Genomic DNA, 15,156 nt, shown 5'->3' with positions numbered 1-15,156 from the left:
CTACTAATGGAGTATTCAAACATTACGGGATTCTTTTTCCTATTCATCTGCATTAGTTTACATTTATCTATATTTAGAGTTATCTGCCATTCTTTGCACCAATCACAAATCCTGTCCAAGTCATCTTGTACCCTCCTACAGTCACTCTACGACGACACCTTCCGGTACACCACAGGATCATCAGCAAACAGCCGCACATTACTATCCACCCTATCCAAAAGATCATTTATGTAGATAGAAAACAACATTGGACCTACCACATTTCACTGGGACACTCCAGATGATACCCTCACCTCCGACGAACACTCACCATCGAGAACAACGTACTGGGTTCTATTACTGAAACCTTCGACTCTTAGCTATTTTTCAACGTAGTCTCCATCATGATCGATGTATTTTTGGAGACGATCCGGTAGCATTTTCATATCATTCATACCATTCTCCCTCCGACTCATGTAGGAAGGAATAGATAGCTGCCTTCAGCTCTTCGTCGCTTGAGAATTTCATTCCCCCAAGTGCTTTTTCAGGTTAGGGAACAAATAGTAGTCATTGGTCGCCAAATGACGGTGGTAGGGGGAATGATCAATGATTTCGCACCCGAATTTGGCGATGAGGTCTGTCGTGATTCTTGCGTCGTGAGGGCAAGCGTTTTCATGCTGCAAACTAACTCTCCCTTTGTCAGCCGACTCCTCCTGTTGTTTTGTATAACCGGAGTAGCTATTTTAGTGTCTCGCAGTACCTTGCCGCGTTGATTGTTGGACTTCTGTCCAGGTCATCGATCAGCAGAACGCCTTTCCTATCCCAGAATAGCGAAGCCATCACCTCCCACGATGACGGAGTTTGCTTGAAGTTCTTGACATTTGTGGAAACGGAATGTCGTCATTGTTTTGATTGTTCCTTAGTCTCCGGCGTGAAGTAGGGGACCCAGTCTCGTCCCCGGTAACAAATGAATCCAGAAATTCCTCACCCTCTTCCCTGTAAAGGAGCAGAAAGTTGCGGGCACTTTGGATGAGCTTCTTTTTGTGTTCATCAATGAGCATCCGCGGCACCCACATGGCCTAAACCTTGTCACCCTTCAAAATGTCCGTCGAAAGCTTGTCCACGGTAGTCTTAGAGACGTCCCCTATCAGTCACACGCCGATCCGCAAGCAAAACTTCTTCGAGTTTCGTCACTGTCTCCTACGAAACTGATGGACACCCGCGGCCGGCCTCGTCGTGCACGTTTGTACGGCCATCTGCGAACTATCTCCACCAATTACGCACATGTTTTACGCCCATACACTTGTCTCCATACATATCGGTCAACTGGCGACGGATTTCAATAGGAATATACCTCTTAAACCACAGAAATCTAATCATAGAACGCAATCCACACTTGGCGGCAGCGTCGACTTTCCCTTTCATCGATACCGCGTGCTATACCAAGAATAAACGTCGCGGAGACGTGGGGATTGACAGGAATAGTGGTGCGGGAAGTAAGGAACACGGCGCTGTTGTCAGATTTAAGCTCCATTCCGACGGGAGCTCGTTGGAGACCTTACTTTACGGACAACCCTCGTACGTTAATACCGCTGTCAAACCGCACAAACCGATCCCTGAGAGGATACGTAGCAAAACAGCTGAGATGGGGGTATGGTACAAGTGCGTTCCAAGAAGATCGTTCACAATGACTACAGTGTCAGCACCAGGCAGCTGGCCCGCCAGCATGACACAAGCCAGATTATTGATGGAAGTGGAACGTGGACGATAAACGCTACAGACAAGAAGAGAATAGTAGTGCAGCAAAAGAATGCTGAATATCAGAATGATTGATCGCAAAATTAATGAAGAAGTAAGTGAGTTGAATCGGGGAAAAAAGAAATGTGTGTTACAAACTGACTACCACAAGGGATCTACTGATAAATAGTTCAAATGGCTCTGAGCACTATGGGACTTAACATTTATGGTCATCAGTCTCCTAGAACTTAGAACTACTTAAACCTAACTAACCTAAGGACATCACACAACGCCCAGTCATCACGAGGCAGAGAAAATCCCTGACCCCGGATCTATTGATTGAACACGTCCAGAGGCATCCATAAATAATCAGCTCTATAAAATTATAGTATGAGATAAAGGCTTAAGTGACGTACCAGATTCTGGTGCATAGAGGATCTTTGGATCTGCTAGTTATGCAGAGATGAAAATGCTTGGAAAAGATATACTAGCGTGGAGACCTGCAGCAAACCAGTCTTCCGACTGGAGACCATAAGAAAAACAAAAACATACCTAAAAGAACATTCCGTTGGTTTTATAGTCTAAAACAGTTCGGTCGAATTGCGAAATTATCGGAAAATCTTTCGTCACGGAAGTCACACTTTCTCGTAATCGAAAACGTGCCGTGCGTAACTCAGATTCATTTTTATATACCCAACCTAGATCTTCTAAACGATGTTTTACGTAGAAAAGTTATTCGATAAGCGGAATACGAAAGCCTTTTCGTGGCTGTAGCTTTCACACGTATTTCCTGAAAGCCTAACCACAACAGCACGATCTTTATCCGTTACACGAAAGTATCTCGCTTCGCACTAAATGCATCTCGCCAGCCTGCAACGCTGCCACAAAGAGTTAACGCAAGCTCTTACGTCTTTCAGAGATTTTATCCAATTCCTCCGCACTTACACAAGAACCTGTTAAAAACAAGTCTCGCGGTGTCCGTTATTACCTTGTCCGACGGCTCTAAGCTGCTGTAAAACGTCTGGGTTGTTGGGTGGAGATCTATGGAAATCAACATAATTTCCTAACTTTTTCTACCGGTTGCAACATACTGTATGCATGAATATAAATACAAATAATGCGAACAAACTCTTTTAGTTTATTTGTTCATTTCCATAAACTAGTTTTCGAATCTTTTCGGGCTTCTCTTCATACGGGACATATAGATGATGAAGATGATTCTGGATGTAGGGCGCGTAACATCATGGTCATCGGCTCCGTGGCGGAGAGCCAATATGCCATTCTAATGAGGGTGTGGGGGGACAAAGTCTGTCCCCACCGGCGGAGTATTTTTATAAAGCATTTACTCTAGCAATATCAATAAACACTACTGGCCATTAAAATTGTTACGCCAAGAAGAAAAGCAGATGATAAACGGGTAATCATTGGACAAATATATTATACTAGAACTGACATGTGATTACATTTTCACGCAATTTGGGTGCATAGATCCTGAGAAATCAGTACCCAGAACAACCACCTCTGGCTGTAATAACGGCCTTGATATGCCTGGGCATTGAGTCAAACACAGCTTGAAGGGCGCGTACAGGTACAGCTGCTCATGCATCTTCAACACGACATCACAGTTCATCAAGAGTAGTGACTGGCGTATTGTGACGAGCCAGTTTCTCGGCCACCATTGACTAGACGTTTTCAGTTGGTGAGAGATCTGGAAAATGTTCTGGCCAGGGCAGCAGTCGAACATTTTCTGTATCCAGAAAGGTCCGTACAGGACCTGCAATATGCGGTCGTGGATTATCCTGCAAAATGTAGGGTTTCGCAGGGATCTAATGAAGGGTAGAGCCACGGGTCGTAACACATCTGAAATATAACGTCCACTGTTCAAAGTGCCGTCAATGCGAACAAGAGGTGACCGGGACGTGTAACCAATGGCACGCCACACCATCACGCCAGTATGGCGATGACGAATACACGCTTCCAATGTGCGTTCACTGCGATGTAGCCAAAGACGGAATCGACCATCATGAAGTTGTGAACAGAACCTGTATTCATCCGAAAAAATGATGTTTTGCCATTCGTGCACCCAGGTTCGTCGTTCAGTACACCATCGCAGGCGCTCCTGTCTATGATGCAGCGTCAAGGGTAACCGCAGCCATGGTCTCCGAGCTGATAGTCCATGATGGTGCAAACGTCATCGAACTGTTCGTGCAGATGGTTGTTGTCTTGCAAACGTCCCCATCTGTCGACTCAGGAATAGAGACGTGGCTGTAGGATCAGTTACAGCCATGCTAGTGATAAGAGGCCGTTGGGATCCAGCACGGAGTTCCGCATTACCCTCCTGAACCCACCGATTCCATATTCGGCTAACAGTCATAGGATCTCGACCAACGCGAACAGCAATGTCGCGATACGATAAACCGCAATCGCGATAGGCTACAATCCGATCTTTATAAGACGAAAACGTGATGGTACGCATTTCTCCTCCTTACATAAGGCATCACAACAACGTTTCACCAGACGACGCCGGTCAACGGCTGTTTGTGTATGAGAAATCGGTTGGAGACCTTCCTCAAGTCAGCACGTGGTAGGTGTCTCCACCGGCACCAACCTTGTGCGAATGCTCTGAAAAGCTGATCATTTGCATATCATAGCATCTTCTTCCTGTCGGTTAAATTTCGCGTCTGTACCACGTCATCTTCTTGGTGTAGCAATTTTAATGTCCTGTAGTGTATTTTTCATAGCACGTACCCTATTACAAAAGGAGGGGCACACGAAAAATAATAGGAACTAATTTAGCTAATTGTTTTATACTTTTGTTAACAACATTCTTTTTATGTAGAAACTGATGTATAAGTAGGGTCCAGAACCCGAAAATATCCTTTAGCACTATCTTAGCAGTAGCAATGCGTTTTCCGTAATACCTACATAGAGAGGAAAGGAACGTTTTAACCACACCAACAAAGTGTAAAGAAACAGATTTTGTTAATTGCCGTTGAGTTTTATTCACAACATACTTTTTAAATATGTACTGATGCGTAAAATGGTTCCTTAACTTGAAACTATGGATGTAAGATCTGTTGTGGAATATCACATTTGCTACTATGGTTTGCGTTACGTTTTACTGAAAAATTCAAAACAATTACAATAGCTAGAGTAAGAAAGCATTAAAAGGAAAAAATATTTTTCCAAAATTTTAATATGTAACGTACATGACCAGATTACAATATTTTCAAAAGGTGGGCGTAAACTACCCCGTCCCCCCACCACCCCCCACGCCTTGGTATTGCCCACTTCCCCTCCTCAGCACTTTAGGGATGAACCCAGGAGGTCACAAAATTTCAAAACTAGTGGTTATATATTTATTTTCGTAGTATCGTGTTGGTTACTGGCTCTGTGACGAGAAGATATGAAACACTTTAATATATCGCTTTGAGTGATAGTTATATGGCAAATTGTCTTGACATACGACTTTCTTTACCTACTACGGCAGTACGGCAAATATTGTAGCTAATATCCACCTGGAAGCTTACATTTCCACAAAATTAATCACGTGCCACTGTAAGCACTGACTGTCACAATAAATCCCATAGCATCTGATAGGTGCTGTCAACAGATCATCTCTCAGAGATTAACATTTTCCGCTTCTAGACAGTTCTTTCATTTCTGAGTACATTGTTATGTGGCCAGATACATTGATCCTGGATTGTTTTTAACACGAGTGTTAAAAATAGCTTTCAGTAATTACAGGTTCTGAAAATAACAGCAGTTGACATAAGTTCTGTTTCCATGAACAGACCAAATGTTTGATGCCATTCTTGCTCATAATCTAGATCTTGAATCGATCAGCGGTTACAATATTGCTACCGGACTAACGTCTTTGATTCATTGCATGATCCTGAGTAATAAAATGAAACTACAAGGTTTCACAGACATTTAAAAGTCTCAAAAATCTATTATGTGTCTATACGGACTGAAGTGACGACTGAAAACTTGTACCAAGATCGGTATTTTTAACCCAGGTTTCCTTCTCGGTAGACAAATGGGCTAACCATTACGCCATCGTGGCAAAGCAGCTTTGCACAGCTGCACGCACTGTCGTAGCTCACGACTCCCTCCTCGATCCAAATTCCTATTCACGTTTTAGACCACTCAGTATTCCTCCTAAACTCGAACAGTACTGAAGAGGCTACCCAGCTGCATTGGAATGGTACCTTAACGTTGAACGAAACGGAGGATCCTGCCTGAAACCAAGGCACACCCGCTTTATCCAAATGAAGGTCCACAGACCTTTCCATATCTGAGTCATCTATGATGTATCTATGCAGACTGAAGTCAGCGAGGCGTAATGGTTAGCGCATCTGCCTAGTTAGCAGAAGACCTAGGTTCAAGTCCTTGCCTTGGTACAAATTTTCATTCGTCGCTTCAAACTGCCTGTATTTGTCTGTAGTGTTCTGCTTAATGTGACAAGTTGCTTTTTCTGGGGAATCCTCGAGCAATAGTAATATGGCAGCCTGTTCCATCCATTAATTTCAGTAAGCCACAAAGGCACTGTAGGTCGAAATATTTAGTTACACCTCCCACCGCTGACGCAAGTTATGGCAGTGAAGTGTCATGTCCGACTCGGATGTCTAGAATCAGTACAGCAAGATGGATCGATGCGAAAACAATGGAAGAAAGAATCTATCGCATTTGGACGTGCCCATGACCATACAATGATTAAGTTTGTTCGATTTTGTGTATCTAAGCGCACATAAACAGTCGCACCTACGTAACACGGAGTAAGAGCAGTGGTGCTAAGAAGTTCCTAACCATCACGAACCAGAGACAAGTGTCACGCCTTGTCAATGACAGTCGGTTTTAAAACCGACAGAAATTATTGCTGTCAGTGTAGCAGGTCCATCTCAGCCACTATCCGAGCGAAGGCAACTGCACTCAGTGGACATTTGGAGTTGGGCCCTCCACAAAAGATAGCTTATCACAGTTGCGTTCAGATTGTTTTCGAGTGTATAGCCGTGTTACATACGCTGGTACGTATACTGGTTCGCTTTTCCATGATATTTTGTCTATCAATATAAGCTCAGCCGCTATGTTACCTTAGAGGGCCTGATGACGGCAAAATGGAATACCGAAACCAGTTGCCTCTGGAATAAACTAGAGATGAAATAACAGCTGTTGGTTTAATTTTTGCTGGTTGTATACATGCCTCATAGCTAAACACAATCTTTGAAACGAAAGATTCATCTGTTTCCATTTGAGCAAGGATAAAATCACAGAAATCGATTCTTTTCATCTTATCAGCTGCAGACAGTGCTTGAACTAATTTCAGACGATAAGGTTTCATAACTAACCTTTTTCGTAGGACTCTCCATACAGTTGATTGTTGAATTTGCAGCTCTCTGCTATCTCTGCGAGTCGATTTTCCTGGGCTGCGAACAAATGCTTGCTGGATGCGTGCTACATTTTCACCACTCGTTCTCGGCCGTCCAGAACTTTTCCCTTTGCACAAACACCCATTCTATGTAAACTGTTTATACCAACGTTTAATACACCACCTATCAGGAGGTTTAACACCATACTTCGTTCGAAATGCAAGCTAAACAACTGTCGTCGATTCACTGTTGCCGTACTCAATAACACAAAAAGCTTTCTGTTGAGCGGTCGCCATCTTAGCTTCAACTGACGCTGACGCCTAGTCAACAGCGCCTCAAGCGAACAAATGTACAACTAAATGAAACTTTATAGTTCCCTTAATTCGCCGACAGATAGTGCTTAGCTCTGCCTTTTGTCGTTGCAGACTTTTAAATTCCTAAAGTTGTGGTATTGTTTTTGAATCACCCTGTATATCTGTTGTCGTCCTATCGTCTCTCCTAGCAAGAATGGATGAAGTGAAAATGGTTTTTGAGTTATGTTTCTATGTTACCGCCTTTCCACCTCCACTCAGACCCCTGTGGGACGTAGGTAATTCTTACCCCCACAGAGAAATCACGGAAAACCTATATCCGCATGGCCGGACGCGGATTTGAACCGTCGTCGTTCCGAATACGAGTCCAGTGTGCTAACGACAGCTCCAACTCGCTCTGTGATAATGTTTCGAGTTGGAACTTCCTGGCAGATTAAAACCGTGAGCCAATCCGGCACTTCAGCCTGGGACGTTTGCTTTTCACGGATAAGAGAACTACCGATTGTGATAGCCAAGCACGGCTCATGACTCACGTTCACAGCTTTGATTCCGCCAGTGCCCCATCTGCTGCCTTTGATGTACCAGGAAGTTTCAGTGCAACTCAGCCTCCACTGCAAAGTGAAAATTCATTCCGGAATGTTCCGCGTAGTCGTCGGATTCTCTTCTAACTGTTGAAGGACGACCTCTTCATAGTCGAGAGGACGACGCGTCCGTGAACAACCCTCCAGTTAGCGAAAGTACCGGCTTCTAGCAGCCGTTGTTGTAGTCGAAGGAAAATGGCAACTGATATCATAATAGGGATATGATAATAGGGAATGACGGCGACGCCCTGTTCTCAGTTTTTCTGCTTGCCGTGAAGTGGGGGATTTGAAGTTGGTCCGATCTTCAAACTTATTTTACATCAGAACGGACATTTAAGAACATGGATTCGTTAGCAGCTCTTTATCTTCTATGTGCCCTCTACAACTCCCTGAACTGTGAATTTACTTTCAAAACCTTTTCTTAAGAATTTACTTTATTTACTAGCGATTCATCAAGAACATTAACACATTTAATCACACTATGTGAGCATGGAAGTAGTTGCCAATGGTTAACTGATGAAACAATTTTTTTTCAATAAATGAACATTTTATTTCTAAAAGCCCCCCGCCCCTTATTTGTAAAAGATTTAAAATTATAATCAGAAGCACCCTGTAAATATCTAGTTACAATTTATTCAGAGGCAGAAATAACAATTTTTTTTAAAACAAGTATGAAGTTTCAGGCTGAGAACCTTGCCGCTCCCTTTTAACACGGCCGTAGTCACGACCGCTCACGACAACCTCTGAAAGACTACACTGGTGCAAATCTGCACTTTAAACTAAAGTAATTTTAACAACTCATACAAACACATAAACTATGCACCCCGTAAGAGGGATGGAAATGGTACAAAACACTCACATTAAAAAATTACTTTTCACTGAAAGTGCAACTTGTTTTTAAAAGAACTCTTACGGTGGAAGAGTGCCAACTTTATATACTAAAATGACCATTTAAATAAAATCCATAAAATGCAGTTTTACATCGAATGTACCAACATGCTCTACTTTACACATATACCGCCTCTCAAGATGATAGGCAAGATAAAAACATATTCAGGAATTCGGCCTTTACGCTTCAAGAAATAAAATCGTTAACAGCGAATCCGACAAACATGACAGAGGCAGCTATTAACGTACGGGAGACCGACAGACAGACAAACAGACACTTACTGCCTAACAAATGCGGACGAGAGAAAGACGAGCAAGCTGGGGACGAGAGACTGACCAAGAAAACAAGTAGAATTTAACACGTAAATGAAACAACATATCACGAATCACTTAACTTCTAATAAGCTGCGGTTTTCGTTGAAGACCTGGCGCAGCACCCCCAAAACGCTCTCCCGAACCGTCCGCTGCCAGTCGCTTCAAAGGACGCAGGAAGGCGCGACAATCTCCCGTCTCTCGGCGTCGCAGATCGCACCGGCCAGACCGATGTCGTGGGTTGACTCCTGTTGCTCTCGTGTCGGCCGCGAAGCCACTACCCCTCGCTATACGGCGCGGCCCACTGGACTCACGTGGCGACCTCACATGCGCCGACGCTCCAAACGGACAAGTCATCTCGTATCTCAGTGCGTGACCAACCAACCGATCGATCCAGCCGCCAACTGACTGCCCTACACTGACCCGGCTGACCGACTGACTCCACTCTCCGAGAGTGACAGACTTCCCCCAGACTCACTCCGACTGACCGACTCAGACTCACCCCCTGCCGAGCTCATAGCGCCCCTTAAATGCACGTGAACAGGCATCCTTTCCCCTTTGCCACTAGAGGGAGACACCACAGCTGCGATTGCCACAGCGGAGTCACCGCCAGAAACTGAAGGTGACTGCTTCACATTACGCGATGTGGCGCGTTCTTCAAAACAGCAAATTTTACCACGGCTCACTCCCAGAGACATACAAGATATATGGACAGAGGATAGTGTGACTAGACAGGACGTATGGACATGACACAGTAGACAGCAATTCGTAGTGCAAGAAGCAGTGTGTTGTCGTTGCAGGTGGAGCAGCGCCTCAAGTGCGGCGACGTCGCCGGGGCGGCCTCCGAACCGCTGCTGGACGCGCCGCTGGAGGCGGAGCCGGCCCTGCACGCCCACAGCCACGCGCAGCCGCACTCCACGGAGCCGCTGCTGCCGCCGCCGTCGCCGACCCCCTCGCTGGGCACGGCCGCGCCGCCCCCTCCACCCCCGCCCCTACCGGCCACGGCCGCGGCCGCCGCCGTGACGACGACGGCGCCGCCTCCGCCCCCGCAGCCGTCGCTGCCCGCCACGGCCGCCGCCTCCGCAGCCTCCGCCGCCACCGGAGCGCCCCCGGCGTCTTCCTCCGCTGCCGGCGGCCGCACGCCCGCTCCGCCCGCGGCTCGTAGCCGCGGTTCCGTCATCTTCCCCAGCGTCAAGAACAAGCCGACCATCGCCAACAACACCTTCTCCACCGACTCCCTCGGCGCTATCAAGGACGTCAAGGTATGGACACAGAAAATCCTGCACCGCAGATCATATGTATATAGTTACTGTTGTACCGGACGAAATAATACTCGCGGGTTTTTAGCTCCTGCAGGGAGCGACCTGATACTACAACACATAAAATATTAGATCACTTGATTACAACTAGAACAAGATGAAATACTTAATTTAAAATCTTCTTGGTTTGTTAAGCCGCGTCACGTTTCTTCCCCTCGACGTTTCGACCCCTCTGCTGGGATCTTTTTCAGTGTCTTATAGTGTCCACTATAGATTGTGCACTGTCAGATACAAGTGTCACCTTCTCTATGAAAGAGAGTTTTCGCGCTCTTGCACTGGAGAAGTGGGATTATTGGGTAAAAATACTGTGGTTACCATAGGTGGGCCATCTTCATTGGATGTAAAGAGAAACAGCTCCGCGCTAATGCAGAAAAACCGTGTTATTGGCTAAGACTATTGTGGCTACCATTGGTGGGCCAACCGTCATTGATTAGAAAGGGATTTTTTGCGCACTTATGCTGGAGAAGAATTACTGGTTAAAATTCCTCCTGCTGCTATTTGTAGACCAACACCATTGGCAAGAAGCGAAAAGGGCAGAGCATGAGAAGGAGAATGTTTATTCGAAATAATTAAAGAGGCAAATTAGTCTGGAGAAAAAAGCTTTTATTTTTACAAAATAATACCTTTTCTACTTTTCATCATAATCCCCCTGAAAATTTATGCACTTGTTCCAACGGGCTGCAAGCTTTTTTATTCCGGCTGCAAAGAACTGTTTATGTTGATGCTTGAACCAATTTCGCAAATACTTTTTCACATCGTCGTTGTTCTGGAATCTCTTCCCACGTAATGCCTCCTTCAGTGCGCCAAACAAATGGAAATCACTAGGAGCTAAATCAGGACTGTAAGGGTGATGAAGCAGTACTTCCGTGGGTTCTTAGCTTTAGTCCTGCAGGAGGCGACGTAATACTGTAACACATAAAATATTAGATCACTTGATTACAACTAGAACAAGATGAAATACTTAATTTAAAATCTTCTTGGTTGTTAAGGCGCGTCATGTTTCTTCGAACGATCGACGTTTCGACCCCTCTTCTGGGATCTTTTTCAGTGTCTTATAGTGTCCACTATAGATTGTGCACTGTCAGATACAAGTGTCACCTTCTCTATGAAAGAGAGTTTACGCGCTCTTGCACTGGAGAAGTGGGATTATTGGGTAAAAATACTGTGGCAACCATAGATGGGCCACCTTCATTGGGTGGTAAGGGAAGTGGCTCCGCTCTAATGCCGAAGAACGGTGTTATTGGCTAAAACTGTTGTGGCTACCATTGGTGGGCCAGCCGTCATTGATTAGAAAGGGATTTTTTGCGCACTTATGCTGGAGAAGAATTGCTGGTTAAAATTCCTCCTGTTCCTATTTGTGGACCAACATCACTGGCTAGAAGCGAAATGGACAGAGCATGATAAGGGGAATGTTTAGCCAAAATACGAGGGTCATTCAATAACTAAAGAGACAAATTGGTCTGAAGAAAAAGCGTTTACTTTCACAAAAAAATACTTCATCTTCTCTTCAACATAATCCCCTTGAACATTTATGCACTTGTACCAACGGGATACAACCTTTTTTATTCCGGATGCAAAGAACTGTTTATCTTGATGTTTGAACCAATTACTCACAAACGTTTTCACGTCCTCGTTGTCCTGGAACCTCTTCAACGTAATGCTTGCTTGAGTGCACCAAACAAATAGAAATCACTAGGTGTGAGGCGGATGAGGCAGTACTTCCCAGCCTATTTTGCCGGTGGTTTCACGGGTTAATTGAGCAATACGAGGACGTGCGTTGTCTTGCTTGAGAATCACACCTCTGGTCTGAGATCCACGACGTCTCTCTCATGGCAGGCTTCACCTTGTTTAAAAGCAAATCCGAGTAGTGTTGGCTGTTCATGGTACGCTGCTCTTCGATATAACCACAAAAAACTGGACCTTTAGCATCCTAAAACACCGTCAACATTACTTTTCCTGCTGATGTTTGGGTTTGTTTTTTTTTCTTGATAGGTGAGTTGGTGTGCTTCCACTCCATGCTTTGCCTTTTTGATTCTGGTAATAATAGAGAACCCAAGTTTCATCACAAGTTAAAATTTTGTTGAGGAAGTGCTCACCAGCTCTTTCATAACGTTCCTTTAGCTCTGTGCACACTGTCAACCTTGTTTCCTTGTGTAGCCGCGTCAACTCCTTTGAGACCCATCTTGAACATGTTTTGCGGTACTCCAACTTGTTACAGGTAATGTTATGAACCGTACCAGTACTAACTTGAACGTTATCAAGTATCATTTCCACAATCACACAGTGGTCAACACGAATAATGTCATCAATGCGGCATTCAAGTGAGGGAGTTTAAACTACAACTGGTCGGCCAGAACGGTGTTCGTCAGTCACTCAGTCGCTACTATTTTTGAACTGCTCTACCCACTTACAAAAATTTTCACGATTCATACAACCTTCACCATAAGCTTTAGACATTCTACAGTACATATTCACTGGTTTCTCGTCTTCAGCAAGTAAAAAACGAATAACAAAAAGTTGTTCAACTAATATGGACGTTTCAAGCAGACACACTATCTTGCAATGGTTATAAACAAAACAATGGTGATACATCAGCTGATGAGGGCTCATCCCAGTGATGCCAACTTAAAGATAAAAGTACCAAACTTGCCCTTCTAATAGTTTTTTTCCCCAGACCAATATGTCTCTTTAATTACTGAATGACCCTCGTATTATTGTCCGCAGAGGTGGCTTTCAGGGCGATTTGTAGTGCTCGCATGCCGCCGCCTCGTGTTCACTTCCATGGTGGCGGGAAGCGAATAGCCATCCTCTCCACTGTAGTTAAATGCGTTCTTAGAAATTTCAATCGCTTCTCGGACTTTTCTTCTATAAATGTTTGTTTCTTAGCCAGCACAAGAAAATGGTTCAAATGGCTCTGAGCACTATGCGACTTAACTTCTGAGATCATCAGTCTCCTAGAACTTAGAACTAACTAAACCTAACTAACCTAAGGACACCACACACAGAATTCGAACCTGCGACCGTAGCGGTCACCCGGTTCCAGACTGTAGCGCCTAGAACCGCTCGGCTACTACGGCCGGCTTAGCCAGCACATGTTCGTTGTCGAAATCGGTGTCAGGTTCTCGTGATGTTCCGCTACTGCCCATTTCATACTTTAGTTTAGCCGCTTGTGGCATTCCTTAATACTTTCTTTAACCGTCCTTCCCGTTTTGCCCATATATATGCTTTGCCGCAGCCACATGTCAGTCTAGAAGCACTGCTTGCTTCTGGGCTGGGTGGTGGTGCGAAGTGACGTCTAAATACCTGTTTGTATTAGTATGCTTTTTATACCATGTGTCCTAGAGTGTTGTCAGATCTAGTACCGGGAAACCAACCTCGCTCTCAACCTCCAAGGCAAAATTGTGGAAGCAATGAAGCTCTTCTTCGCTGTGTGCCCGTATAACAAATATGTCATCCACATAGCGGAGGCAACAGGAATGCTTCAAAGGTGCACTACTTATGCCTGTTACTCAAAAGCTCCATAAAAATGTCAGCCACTACTAGCGACAAGGGTGAGCCCATAGCAAGACAGTCAGGCTTATCATAGAATTCAACGCTATATTTAAAATAGCTCGTTCTAAGATACAAACCAGTCAGTCATCTGGAGCACCTTTCTGCCTTGTGATCTCCATAGTGTTTCATATTGGGATGTTAGTAAATAACGATGTCACTTCGAAGCTAACAAGATCGTCATTTGCGGATATCTACACCGTACACATAATTTCTAAAAAATATGTTGAATCTGTGACAAAATTATTTGTTTCTCCAACAAGATTTCCCAGTTTTACAGCCAAATGACTTGCTAAAAAGTAAGTTGGTGAGTTAAAACCATTCAGTATAGATCTCAAGGAACCGATTGTTTGTATACCTAGGGTAGTCTTTGGATGACACTAGTCTCTGGTCTCCGACAGTGCACAGCCCGCAGTGAACTCTGAAAGATCCTGAAAAATATCCCAGCAGAGGAGTCGAAACGTCGATCGCTTAAAGAAACATAACGCAGCGCAATCCAGAAGCTTCAACTTGAGTGACAACGCCCACGAAAACCTCCAATCTTACACGAAATACTTTGTAACAATCCCTTTCCACAGGAATGTCACGAGTATTTATTACTGTCATTGAGCATTATCCCTCTTCTCACAACATTCAATTGACGACCAACATTTATGCAGAGCTCAGTCTATTGCAACTATCGCACTGCTAGCTTGGTGGAGAGACGATGTGGCGTCTTCGGCGATGGTTGCAGACTGAACTGAGCGGAAGTGCGCTCAAACTTAAGTAAGCGAGCTGATGCAGTGGAGTATGGAGGCTGGGCGTGTCTAATCCGACGCCGCTCATTCGCCGCTGCGTCTGGCAGCGACTGTGCTTTCTTGTGGTTTCGTCGTGCGGTAACAATCTAGCCTTGGCACCTCATTCTTCAGACGACACCACACTTACATAGTCCATCCAAAAAGTTCCGAGCCTGGTTTTATTCTTGGCGTATGAGCGACGTTAGAGCAGTAACTACTTGAATTAACAACTGTAGACAATGTGCATTCGACCGGACAGTTGTGAGCAAGCAGTGTTAAGTAGTGGACGTGCAGCCGTAGTGTGTCCACGTTGTTATTTCACAAAGAGCAGTAGA

General features: G+C 44.7%; 1 protein-coding gene across 1 annotated transcript in view; it reads left to right on the top strand.

The window, feature by feature from the left end:
• Positions 1 to 15,156, top strand: part of LOC126267295 (uncharacterized) — a 552,396-nt gene that overhangs the window by 446,487 nt on the left and 90,753 nt on the right. The window contains exon 5 of the mRNA XM_049972371.1: positions 9,978 to 10,439. Coding sequence (XP_049828328.1) covers positions 9,978 to 10,439 — 462 coding nt within the window. The remainder of the gene's footprint in view (positions 1 to 9,977; positions 10,440 to 15,156) is intronic.

The sequence above is a fragment of the Schistocerca gregaria genome, chromosome 4 (genome assembly GCF_023897955.1).
Source record: "Schistocerca gregaria isolate iqSchGreg1 chromosome 4, iqSchGreg1.2, whole genome shotgun sequence".
Classification (NCBI taxonomy): Eukaryota; Metazoa; Arthropoda; class Insecta; order Orthoptera; family Acrididae; genus Schistocerca; species Schistocerca gregaria.
Note: the sequence above shows the minus strand (reverse complement) of the source record. Positions and strands in the feature narration are given on the sequence as shown.